This window comes from Eupeodes corollae, chromosome 1, assembly GCF_945859685.1.
Source record: "Eupeodes corollae chromosome 1, idEupCoro1.1, whole genome shotgun sequence".
Taxonomy (NCBI): Eukaryota; Metazoa; Arthropoda; class Insecta; order Diptera; family Syrphidae; genus Eupeodes; species Eupeodes corollae.
Genome location: NC_079147.1, coordinates 224,186,637 through 224,199,785, shown reverse-complemented (window position 1 = coordinate 224,199,785; position 13,149 = coordinate 224,186,637). Strand labels below are relative to the sequence as shown.

The 13,149-nt window shown below is 35.7% G+C and overlaps 1 protein-coding gene across 1 annotated transcript in view; it reads right to left on the bottom strand.

Annotated features, from left to right (window-relative positions):
- LOC129941666 (putative uncharacterized protein DDB_G0277255) overlaps positions 1-13,149 on the bottom strand; it is a 221,598-nt gene that overhangs the window by 17,789 nt on the left and 190,660 nt on the right. Inside the window, 5 exon segments of the mRNA XM_056050360.1 lie at positions 206-529; positions 597-869; positions 937-1,055; positions 10,749-11,000; positions 11,060-11,287. Of these exon segments, the coding sequence (XP_055906335.1) occupies positions 206-529; positions 597-869; positions 937-1,055; positions 10,749-11,000; positions 11,060-11,287 (1,196 nt within the window).

Sequence of the window (13,149 nt, the reverse complement as noted above, 5' to 3'; positions counted from 1 at the left end):
AATGTGCACATTTTAGCTATATACAAATGTATATGCTTCAGATGATAAAAGTTGTTTGTTTGCAAATCCCTGGTTAGTTTGTGCTTGTTTGATAAAAATAAAATGAAGAAACAAATATCAATAAATAAATAAATAAATAAACTCATAAATAATATAAAAAATAAACGAAAATAAAAACAAAAATAAAAAAAAATACAAGCCATGCCTTGTGCCATGCACCACAACATCATAGCCGGGCGGCGGTGATGAGTTTCCATCACCACCTCCAGCAGTGTTAGGGGAAGTAGTAGTTGTTGTGTATGCCAACCCTGATCTCAATCCAGCGGTTCCGTTTCGATGATGGTGTCCACCGGTCACACCCACACCACCGCCCGCACTCAAAGTGCCACTGTGCGCTTGTTGATGGTGCAATAAAGTTCGATTAATGGTCCCTGTGCCAGCCGGAAGGGTGGGTGATATTGTTGCATTTGGTGCCGATGTTATAGGGAATAGGGGTGTTGTTTCGGATTTATCTGCCTCCATAGGTGGCCTGAAATGTTCAAATGTGCATTTATCTGATACTATTACAGCTAAAATGAAATAGTTTGATTTCATACCTCTTTGTTAGATATATCCAGGCGTGTGAGTCCGCATATACTAGAATCGTGAGCAAGAATGATGTCAGTAAGCCAGCCACCATCATTAGACTCAAACCAAGGAGTCCTCCACCGCATAATCCCCGTAGGGCATCCGCATAGTGTTTGTCTATAAACCGACGATCCAGCGTCGCCGACAAAACACTCAAATTTCGTTTGGTTTCCTCCAGGTCATTGTCCATTCGTTCTAGTGTTTGACGGATGTCGATACGAGGGGAGACATCTTGGCTCATCCTGCAAAAAAAGAATAACCACAAAATAAGAACTGTACCTATTGATGATGATGTGTTAAAATACTAACCTTGATACTAGATAAACAGATTCTCTAGCACGTTCGACTAAATCTCTGGACTCATTCAAACGAAGAATGAAACGATTTCTAAGTGTACCGCAATTAAGGAAGTAGACATAGGGGCTCCGCTGCAAGAAAAAGAAAGAAAGACATGAGCAATGAGCACTAATAATAACTACTGTACTAAATTTGGTAATCGGAAAGGGAGGTTTTGGGACATATTGAAGATTAATTTTGTACCGTCTTATTCATTATAATATGGAAAAGCTTTTATAAAGGAGGGGAATAAAGTTGCACTGGTCTAGAAGGATATGAAGAATCAATCTATCATATCAAGTTTTAGAGATACAACCATTTATGATTCGCAAGAACCTAATATTAGGCTTTTTAAGGTTATGTTAATTAATGAAGTTTAAAATCGAGATCATTTTCCACATCTAGAATCTAGACAAAACATGTGAGCAGTGTCCTAGCCACGATATTAAAATTGTCCTGCGCGATTTTAATGCTAAGCTAGGAAGGGAAGATATCTTTGGTGGAATAATCGGGGAAAACAGCCTGCACGACAACACTTCCGAAAACGGATTCAGGCTCTTAGATTTTGCTACGGGGCGAAACGTCATGGTAGCCAGTACGCGTTTTCCACACCTGAACATCCACAAAGGAACTTGGACTTCTCCAGATCAATCTACTGTCAACCAGATTGACCATATTGCGATCGACGCCAGACACGCTTCTAGCATCATGGACGTCCGAACTTTCCGAGGAGCTACAATCGACTCGGGAAACTACCTCGTTGTAGCCAAGGTAGCCCTACGGGTTTCCAGACCCAAGGCAAAACAGGGAAGCGCTAGGAAAAGGTACAACATCGAACGGCTACAATCGCAAGAGATCGCCAAATCCTTTTCCGAACAAGGAACCCCTGCTTTGATGAGGAATGTCGGCAGGCAAATGCAGCCAAAAAACAGACACACAAAGCGGCGCTGCATAGAAGGACGAAAGCTGCTCATGAGCTCTATGAGTAGAAGAGGCGAGAGAAACACGGACTTCTCAGAAGGAAAAAGGGAGGGCATGGGAAGCGTGCGGTCGAAGATGTTGAGAGGTCTACGAAGAATAGCTCTTGCTAACCGTTGTTTTTTGGACTAAGAAAGCAATTGAGTAGCAAAGCTCTTTCTCGAGAGACCAGTGTCGCTATATAAGACCCTTATCATTCTCGTCCTGCTATACGGTACAGAAGCATGGACTATGGCAAAAGCGGATGAAAGCACCTTGGGTCGGTTCGAGAGAAAAGTTCTTCGTCTGATCTAGGGTCCCGTATGTATTAAAGGGGAGTGGAGGAGAAGAGCGACGCAGATTTAGACAGGAGAGTCAAAGTTCAACGACTTAGATGGCTGGGTCACGTAGACCGCGTGGAAACCAGTAATCCGGTCCGAAAAGTCTTCAAATCCGCTCCCACCGGACAGCGCAGTAGAGGAAGAACGCGGATAAGGTTGCGCGCACAAGTGGAAAGTGACTTTACCTAGGGACCAAGCTAGATGGAGAAGTTTGTTGAGTGAGGGCCTAGTTCACACAGGACTGTAGCGCCACTTTAAGTAAGGAAGAAATCAAAGGAATTACTGTGTTCAGTAAAATTATTACTTAAATCAAGATTATGATAGTCTTTAATATGTGATCGAGATTCTAGAACAAGCGTACTAATAGCGTCAAAAGAAAATACTTAATAGTGAGTTAAGTTTATAGAGCTTTTAAAAGAGTTTTTTTTTTTTGCTGTGTGTCAATAAGTAAAGTTTTATCAAGAAAATATAGTCTAATTGTGAAGAAGAAAGAGAAGCTTTAAAGCAGGATTCATCTACAGATGGAATCCAGCCTATGGGAGGTAAATAAAATCAGAGCACAAATTGGTATAAAAGTTTAATGATTTTTCGCTATAAACAGACCATCAACATTTTAGAGGACTTGTTAAATTAACAGCTGAAATAGACGGACAATTTTATACGATCGACTTGACTTGATTAAAATACAACTTAGAAAATACATTATGCTTGGAAATACCTATAGAATATTTCTTATATTACTTAGTCCATTAACGTACGTTAAGAATTTTCACAATCCCACGATCTTTTAATGTGGACCTTTGAAAAAAGAAAATGTCATCGTTTTGGGCTTCAAAGGTGGCATTACGATTTTATGAAACAAGAACCTTTTATCTTTCTGTCAGTGCTTTAAAAATGGTTGAAGTTTCTGTTCACAAAGTTCTGACAATCATCTGTACTATAAGTTTAACGGAGAAGTCTTGAAGAATTTTTTAATTAGAAAATAAGTTTGTTGGAATTCATATGAGAGACAGTGGTTTGTTTTAAATCATTTTCGTTCACACTATCGCATTAAACGAAGTTTAATTTTTCAAAAAAAAAAATACGTCTCATTACATAACCTACATCATTTATACAAAAAGCCTTCGGAAGTAGACTCATCTCCAATGTCAATATTTGCACAATTTTAACCCAGATCCAAGAGCATTACCCTTCTGGAGTACATTATACCATCTATATCTCGTCAGGAAAACAAAATACGTTCACATCTTTACAATATTTCAAATTCGCTTTCAAAAGAAAAAAAGAAAACACGTGCATTCCTTTCAAATCCTTTTGGAAATATATATGTATTTCGCAGTAGAAAAAAGGAAGCTCAAAACAGCACCACGACGACAACGACGAGGATGGGAACGTCAACAACGAGATATCTTCTCCACATATAACACTACCTATATGCAAATGAATGATGTCGAAAATGTTTTGCAGAAAACTGAAAAAAGGGCTCTCCTCTATGTAATTTAACATTAATCAGGAGTATAAATGATGTCCAAAGTACACAGACTGCCATCACTGTACAGGAACTCAAAAAATAAAAAAACAAGTACTTAAAGTGAAAAAGTAAGGACAGCATTTTATTATCTATGGAACTAAAAGAGCCAGAGGAACTACACAACACAAAAAGGGATCTCTAGGTAAGCAAGTTCCGGGATTACCCTCATATTCGTAATGGGTAATGTTCTGTAAGTTGTTTTCGTGTAGTTTTCTTTTTGTTTGTCCTTTTGAAACTGATGTAAATTTCAATACAACATTTCTCAAGTATATACGTTCATTCGAATATAATGACAAAAACTAAATCTTACTTTAACTTGAAATAAGGGAACTTTAACATAAGGACTTTTATAGAATATTAAATGTTAAAACATTTTAGGACGTCTTAATTCTTGTTTTATGGAACGTTGTAAAGTTCAAAAATTCCAAGTTGATTTCACTAAGTTCAAATGCAATATATGGCTATGCATAAGATCCCAAACAGATAGTATTTTTGAATTTATTAAATTTTTAAGTGCGCACAAACATTTTTAAAAGCAAATGAAAAGGAAATTGAATGTCTCTCTGAAGCTTATAACAGATCTGATGGTAAAACAAGTTTTCCCTAATGTGTTGCAATCGTATGAACTTATAATTTTGTGTAATCATATTACTAGAAAATTCAATTTGGGAGTTTTATTTGAAAAGCCATCTGTAGTACAATAGAAATTACCCGTGTTTATTTTGGCATCCTATAAATAGTATAGTAGAATATTCCCAAAAAAAACGCATCGGCAGTAGCCAGATTTTTGTATTTTAAAGTTGGTACAACTGAAAGAAGATCTGTCAGAATAATAACAAAAAAAACACATAATAGAAGAAAGTTTTTTGAAAATCAAAAGTTAAAATTTACTTCAGCAAAACAAAAAAAACTAATAAAATGGACAATTTTCAAGAAGAAATGGCAAGAAAACATCTGGAAATTGATATTCTATAAAAAGAGTTCATTTAACAATTGCAGCTTTGACAGCAAAACAAAACTTCAAGAAGGGGGTTTGTTCGTAGACTACTACATTACCATGTGGTTTTGAAGCCAATTCTTTATATACCTGAATCGAGTTTAAATGAGCTTGATTTGACTTGGTTCCGGTCGGGGATCGGAGTCGATTCAAAACGTGTGGAGAAAACCTGTGTGGAGGAGACATTGGTTTTACAAATAATGCACTATGGTCGGTTAATTTGCATGTTTGTGCACAAAAAATATAGTTTTGTTCTAATTAAATTAAAAAATAATTGCACTTGGAGTCTGAAGCGTATTCTTATTTGGTGCTGAACTATTCAATTCTTCATTGTTTAACACGAATCAAACTATCTCACTTGCACTTCAAAAGAAACATCGAAACTGCATTTTAGAAACTGCTGTCAAACTTAATCACTTTTAAATATTCTTGTGCGGTGGAAACACCAAAAAGATTTATTTAACCTAAACTGAGATTAACCTTAAGTGGAAACATAGCAAAACTTAATTATCTTTTCTATTCTTGCAAAATAAGCCCAGTTAGTCCATTTTCATTAACAAAACTAAAATATATCAACAGTAAGAGATTGATTTTTTCTCCAATGGAAAACATATGATTCCAATTGCACAACTACTCAACGAACACAGCCATCGAGATACAAATGCAATATCAATCGTACCAACATTTGAAAACGAAATCACATAAGATTCATTCGAGACTCGTATAAATGTCAATAACCCATCTGTAGTAAGATTCTACTTTAACTTTTATCGGTAGTATTCATACTACTGGTATTGTTTTTGTTATTCGAGTAAAATCCTACTGTACTATTGATAGACTTTCCACCAAAACACGGTGGAGGAGTTTTATTGGAAAAACCATCTGTAATACAGTAATCATTTAAACAAAACCTAAGTACTATACTGCTGTGGATAGTGATTTGTTTATTATTCGAGTATCGAAATCAATTTTCGAGTTTTTCATTTTTGGATGTTGGTGCGTTCTGAATGAAATAAGATTCGAAGATATGGAATGGATGTGTTCGTAGTGTGTCCAACATATAAAAAATTATAACGTCATTTTAAATCTAAAGTAAAGTCTGCTATTTTGACAGTATTTCTTTGCAATTCATTGAAAGAAATGTATTTAGCATCAATTAACAAAATTATATATAAACTATATATAAACTATTCCTGATACTTAGACATATCCTCTTTAAAATTGTCCATTTTACTGAGGCCCTACTCTGCAATGCGTTTGTTTGCCAATTTCATACTGTACTATGTATTGAATCCCGGCTAACGTTACCAATTGCGAGCTTTTAAAACTATCAGATATCCTTGTTTGAAAGATTAGAATTATTAATAAATTTATCTGCAATAGCTTTCGAAATTTTTATTTTGACTTTTACAGCTTCTAGCGACAATTTTTTAAATTTTGATGCTTGAGAGGTTTCGACAGATTTTCCGGTAAATTGTTAGTTACTAAACTAACCACCATGAATGTTGTCTGTTTATGGTCGCAGTCCAAATGAAATGTATACATGTAAATATAATTGCTGTTTTTGATTTCTTACAGTATGTCGCGCCGCCGGCCGGCTACAAGGAAGAGAAACTTTCGAATATTGGTTGGAATTTATTCCTTCAGGAAACGACAGCTTTTGTAGTGACCAGGATGACGGAGGAGAAAGAGACGATCAGTATGTATGTTAATAGACCGACGACAAAAGCTCCAAAATGGAAGAAGAATTATAGGATGGACACACCAGGTGATTTTTCGGAAAGTGTGGGAATATCTGATAAAATTCTGGTCATGGAGAATATCGCCGCCCTTTCTCTATTTCGGCTATTTTGGACAGAACATTTATAAAACATTTTATGTTTTCAAACTAACCTTTACGCAACTCAATTTGGAAAGCCTTATACACCCACTACAACTATAGATCTTGACGTTTTCATTGCCTTGAACTTGGTGATGGGTATACAAAAAAAAAACTAAAAGGATTACTGGACTTCAGGACCTGATTTTCATTTCAGTTATGTCTCAAAGTTTATGAGCTCGAATAAATTCAGTTGGCTTCTGAATTGAGAATGACAGTAGCGTAATGCCTGACAAAAACTGCCCAAATTTCGACAAGCTGTATAAAATTAGACCTCTACTAGACATTTTAGGAAATAATTTTCGAAACAATTAGAAGCCATCAGAAAGAGTTGCTATTGAAGAGAGTATGATAAAGTTCAAGGGAAGGAACTTTTTGAAGCAATACATGCCAAAAAAAAAACAAAACGAGGGTACAAGGTATGGATGAAGTGTGCAGTGTTAGGATTTCGATTTCAATTCGATTTCGATTTGTACACTGGTAAGCAGGGAACTGCCATTGAAACTGACTTAGGCGGTAAAGTTGTAACGAAATTTTGTGAAAATTTGAAAGGAAAAAATCATAAAGTCTATTTTGACAATTATTTCAACAGTTACCCTTTACAGGTAAGACTACAACAAGATACAATTTTCGCCTGTGGAACGGTTAATTTAAATAGAAAGTTCTTGCCGAAGCTAAAAGAACACAGGCATTTACGCAGAGGTGCACACGTTTACCGCATAAGTGAGACAAAAGTTAGTGTTTCGACAACTCAGTGGCGAGCTCTGTCCGCGATTCCAACTTCTATATAGAAATAAAAACACAACGATTTTTAAAGTGGAAAATTAAACAAAAACCACTATCTTTCCGTTTTATTTAGGGCCGACCGGCTCGGTGGAAATCTATCCAGTCTCTAATCTTCTTTTACATTTATTATTGGCTCTAAATTCTCTTATACTCTATCTTACTATATAGAAAACATCAAATGCAGAGTTGCCAGACTCATGCAATTTGATACAGTTAGTTTGTTAAAATGGAAAGACAAGAGATCAGTATTCATGTTGTCAAACTATCATGATCCCACGAACGTCGGTAAAGTTAACTGTTTTGTATTAAAACTTTTGACTTTAAAAGCTAAATGACTCAGTAACGTCTTATCTCCGCTGTGTCCGGATTTTCTGTGATGAAGCAGAATTTTGCATTATTGATTATTGAAAAGCCTCATATGTCTGAACAATGTCATAATGTTATACATTCTTCTTTACAATGGAATAAATGACATAAATAAATAAGGTGGCGCAACAGTCTCTTGAGAAGTCTAGGGACTAGTTAACTACAACTCTCAACTATTCCTGGGTGCGAGTACTATTGTCAGAGTTACAATGGAATAGCCATGCATCTTTTGTCCGCTTAAATATATGTAAATATTAGTAAACGGACAAAATTAAGTTTAAGGACAAATTCGTGCAAGGAAAAATATTTTAATGTTTGTTGGATTTTCGAAGCTTGCTTGGAAGATCTTTTTACAGTCCAAATCTGATACCGACCACAACAACTTTTTTCCCGCCTATAATTTTTTAATAACCAATAACTTAACCAAATGGAAAATAACCTTCTTTCTGATGCAAGGGCATTTTTCAAGTTTATAAATATCAAACAAAAATTGGATGGGTTTCCAACTTCAATGAGTTTCTCCAACATAAGCTCCTCAGATCCAACAACTATAACAAATCTATTTGCTAAATACTTTAGCAAGTCTAATATGATCTTGATCCTCACTACTTTAGTTACTTAGATGGTTGCGCTCAAACCTCTCTTATATCTTTCACAATAACTGAAGAAATGGTCGATTCAAAGAAAACTTAAGCCCTAGTCCTGATGGTGTCTCATCAGTTGTTCTTAAAAAGTGTTTGCATTCTCTGTCAAAGCCTCTAACTACACTTTTTCAACTCTCTCTTTCAAAAGGTGTGTTTCCTCATATATGAAAAGAATACTTTATATTTCCCGTTCATAAACAAGGCAATAAAACTGAAATTAACAATTATAGACCTATTGCGAAACTTTCATGCATCCCAAGACTTTTTGAAAGCCTTTTTTATGATTCCGTTTATTTCCATTGCAAGACCTTATTATCCCCCCCCGCTCAACATGGGTTTCTTAAAGATAGATTCACTACGACTAACTTAACTGAATTTATATCTAAACTTTTGTCCGCCCTTGATAATGGTAATGAAGTTTATGTTGTAGACACTGATTACAGCAAAGCCTTTGATAAAATATCCCATAAGATAATTTATCTCAAGCTTAGAGCCCTAGGCTTCCCATCTATGTTTATAAACTGAATAGGCTCCTACCTTGCGAATAGAACTTATAGAGTTCTCTTCAACAACTCAGTCAGTCTCCAGTCCCATACATGCAACTTATGGAGTCCCACAAGGTTGTCACCTCGGTCCCTTTCTCTTCGTCTTATCTGTTAACTATGTCTGTCTTAAATTAAAAACTCAGATATCCTAATGCTAGCAGATGATAAGAACATTTTTAACATTTTTCCTTACTTTTACAAAATAATCTAAATATCTTTTTTGTTTAGTGCATGCCTAATTTCCTAAAGTTAAATGTAGGTAAATGTAAACAAATGACCTTTCGCGGAAACAAATCCCATCTCAGAGTATACTTCTTCCTAATGACGCCGTCAACGTAGTCGATTCTATTAGGGATCTTGGTACTATGTGTGACAAACACTTGAATTTCCATTCGCATTTTGACCAAATTATTAATAAAGCTAATAGATCTCTCAGTTTTATTCAGAGATGGTCCATTTTTTAACCCCTATGTAACTAAAGTTCTATACATTTCCCTAATCCGTCTTCATCTTGAATATTCATGCCAAGTATGGTCTTCCTTTTATGAAAACCATTCATTCAGAATTGAAAATGTTCAAAGACGTTTCGTTCGATTTACGAAAGTAAAATAGAGCCAATTGTTGAAATTTGGACTAGTAAAATTTTTCACCGAAAGTAAGGAAGTTATTGTAACACAGTTTTGGCTTTGTTGACTTAATACTTTTTGTTTTCAAGTTCGATAAATGTGAAAACGAAATTTTTCACAGAACCAACATAACTTAAAGTCCAATGTACCTATTATCAATCAAAGAAGCTTCGCAAGTGTTTAGTCTATAGTAAATCTAATGGAAAATGTATGTACTTATTAACGCTGCTCTCTCTAGATATTATTTAAAATTTAAACTCGCTTAACACTGCTTCCTCAACGGTCCACTTTGAAAACTCTTACGAGAACTTAAATTTATTAGTCTCCATGGCTCTATGTCATCTTGGGTACCTCGGCTCTGCTCTGTTCTGTTATGTTCTGTTGAGAGCGCGTTGCATATTATAATCCCTTAAATGGAAATTAATTTCATAAATCGATATATACATATAGTTTACTATCCTCCCGTGACACACATTCAGTCTTCAGTTCTCAGTTCTGGTTATAGGTCTTCCTTATTTTCTTTTTTTTTCTCGTGCCCTGGTGGGACATGATCCATGGAATTGGATAAGCAAGCAACCCACTCGGAAGGGAGTTTAATTCTCTGAGCACACATTCATTCGTTATACACATCCCTGCACATGCGATTGATATTTGCACTTAAAGGAAGGGGTAAAATGAAGGGTGAAGAGGTGCATCTGTATAGTGTACACGAAATATGCATTGAAAAAATTGAAGGCACATCTTCCGTTGCTGCAGTTGCCGCTGCCGGATACAGACATTTTTACAAACCGATAACCTCAAAGCCATGTAATAAATTTCTCTGAACTGGAAGTGCTATGTCCTCATGATCTTCCTTACTTTTCGAAAGAATGGCAATGGCGCTCCAATCAAAAATTATTGTTGACAGTTGGTTAGTTTGGGAACGAAAGCGGGAAATGAGATATTTCTTTTCTGGGAATCCGAATTAGTATTGGAAAGGGAAATCTGTTTGTGGGATGATTCCTTTAAACAACTGTCGCAGACATTTTTTAGGTCGTATTGAATCGATCTAATACGAGTGCACTTTAATGGGATATTTAAGTTAACTTAAAAGATGAGAATAAAGAAACTTACCATTCCAACTTGGCGGCACATATATTCGTGTGGCCGCATACAAAAATCTCCAGCTGCGACTGAAGATGCTAGATAAATACCGGATAACAGCCAACAAATTATTATACAAAATAAACCGGAAACACTGAAGAATATAAGAGCACATCGTGAACGTCTCGCTACACCTATAACTAAGATGGTGCATAAAAGTAAAAGCAGAGTTAGAAAACCGAGTGTTGCTGGCCATCGTATTGACTCGTACAATTCTCCTAGCTAGAAAATATTTAAACTTAAGTTAAAAAATTCCACAAAGGAGCAATTTTAAAACTTACATTTAAAACACCTTTAAGGGAGGTGTCATTTTCTGTTCCTTTTGTTTTCATAAAATATAGAACCATGTTGTCTAAGCTGGTTACGGCTCGAGATGTATTATCACGCACCAAACGACATGTATCTAGCAGGATTGTAACGGCTGTTTGATTGTATTTAGACTTGTCAATTTGTTCCTCCAGATTGTAGCTTTGGACTTTAGTCTCGAGATTAATTTTTATGCTTTCAGTCTGAAAAAAAAACCAAAAATTGAATTAAGTTAAAAGTTAAAAAATTTTTAACAAAAAAATTGCTAAATAAATTGAAAATGCACGATCGGGAAGCCCAGTTGGTAAAATTTGATTTTCGACTCACATATATTGGTAACAATTGAAGATATTGGATTAACACTCTTTTTATCGAATAAAATATTTTTAACATTTGGTGTCATTTTTAGAGAAATCCAATTTTGAATTTTGACTCAAAATCAAAAGGGACCTACAATTTTAGGCCGAATCCGAACGGCTAATTTGAGAAAGCATTTTTTCATGACAAGAATTACTCTTGAAGGAATTGTCAATTCCTCTCAAGAGGCAGTACCCGAGAAAATTAATTTTTTTAAATTAAGGTGGCACTGGCAGGGATTGAACACAAGACCCCTTGCATGATATTCCAACGCACTAACCATCATGCCACGGGTACTACAATTTTATTTTATATAATACAACAACTAAATAATAATGCCCTTTCTCAGGTCCAAAATGCTTTATGAAAGGCGAATCTGTCAAAACAGCACTTCCTCACTTCAAAGAACTCACCTAAGGTGCATTCTTGGACATTGACGCGACGGGACCTTTAATAACGTCACTAGCAGTGCTATTTGAAAAGCCCTAAACTTCGTCAACGTAGCAATGTTGTTAAATTGGATTGATTCTTTGCTCAAAACAAGAATTGTAAACGCAAAGATCGGTGACAGCAAGTTAAAAGTTAGGGCGTAAAGAAATACTCCGCAAGGTGGGGTATATTTCCCATGCTCTGGCTATTTGTCTTTAACGAAATATTAAAATAATTAGGTCCATGTACTCGTAGGTTACAAATTGTTCCATATGCAGACGACATCCTCTTAATGGTTTCAGGTAAATGAATCCCTACACTTTGTGAGCTTCTACAATTAGTCTTAATAAGGTCAGTAATTGGGCTAGAAGGTGGGTACTTAACGTCAACTCACTTAAGACAGAAATGGTTATATTCACGAAAAAAACGAAATATTCCAATTATGGACTGCCCTACTATTAATGGTGTTTCCCTAGACATTACTGGTACGGCAAAATATCGAAAACTGTTTCTAGATCGTAAATTGAACTGGAAAGAAAACATTAAAGAAAGAGAGAGAAAAGTCTCTATTGCCTCCTTCATCTGGAAGAAGATGGGGTCCAAGCCCTAAAAGCATTCTGTGGATGAACACTGCCAATATTAACATACGCATGTATCCTGCTCTTAAAAGGTCTGCCATCTTAAAAATATGACAACGATCCAAAAAAATGCATGTGTAGGTACTACTTAAGCCCTAGAGACATTCCTCTCGCTAGCCCCTCCCGATACATTCTTGAAGGAAATGGCGGTCAAAAGCGCATTACGACTAATACAGAGTAATAACTTTAAAAGGGCTTCCTTTGTTCACACAAGCATAAATAGCACTATTTACATAGACAATGTCCAACAAACAAACTATTTAAAGACGTACTTGGATTTTACCTCAATAGCACTAACAGAAATTCCCATAAGGAAGGACTGGTTGGAAAAGCAGTGCCATTGAAATAAATCATCTATCTGTCTTTACGGATGGCTTCACAACCGTGGGAGAGTAAAGTTTACTACCTATTCATATAATATATATATATAATCCTCTCAAAGAAAGATTGAAAGTCTTCAGATTACTGCGGTGTTTTTAAGCAGAATTTCCAACCGTTTTTCGAAGCTGGTTAGGATTTTTCTTCCGACAATTTGCAAGACAAAAACACATATATTTATCGACAGCCAAACAGCAACTATTGACATATCTGCCACTGTTACAAGGTCAAGACTGGTACAGAACTGATGTAGGGAGCTTCGT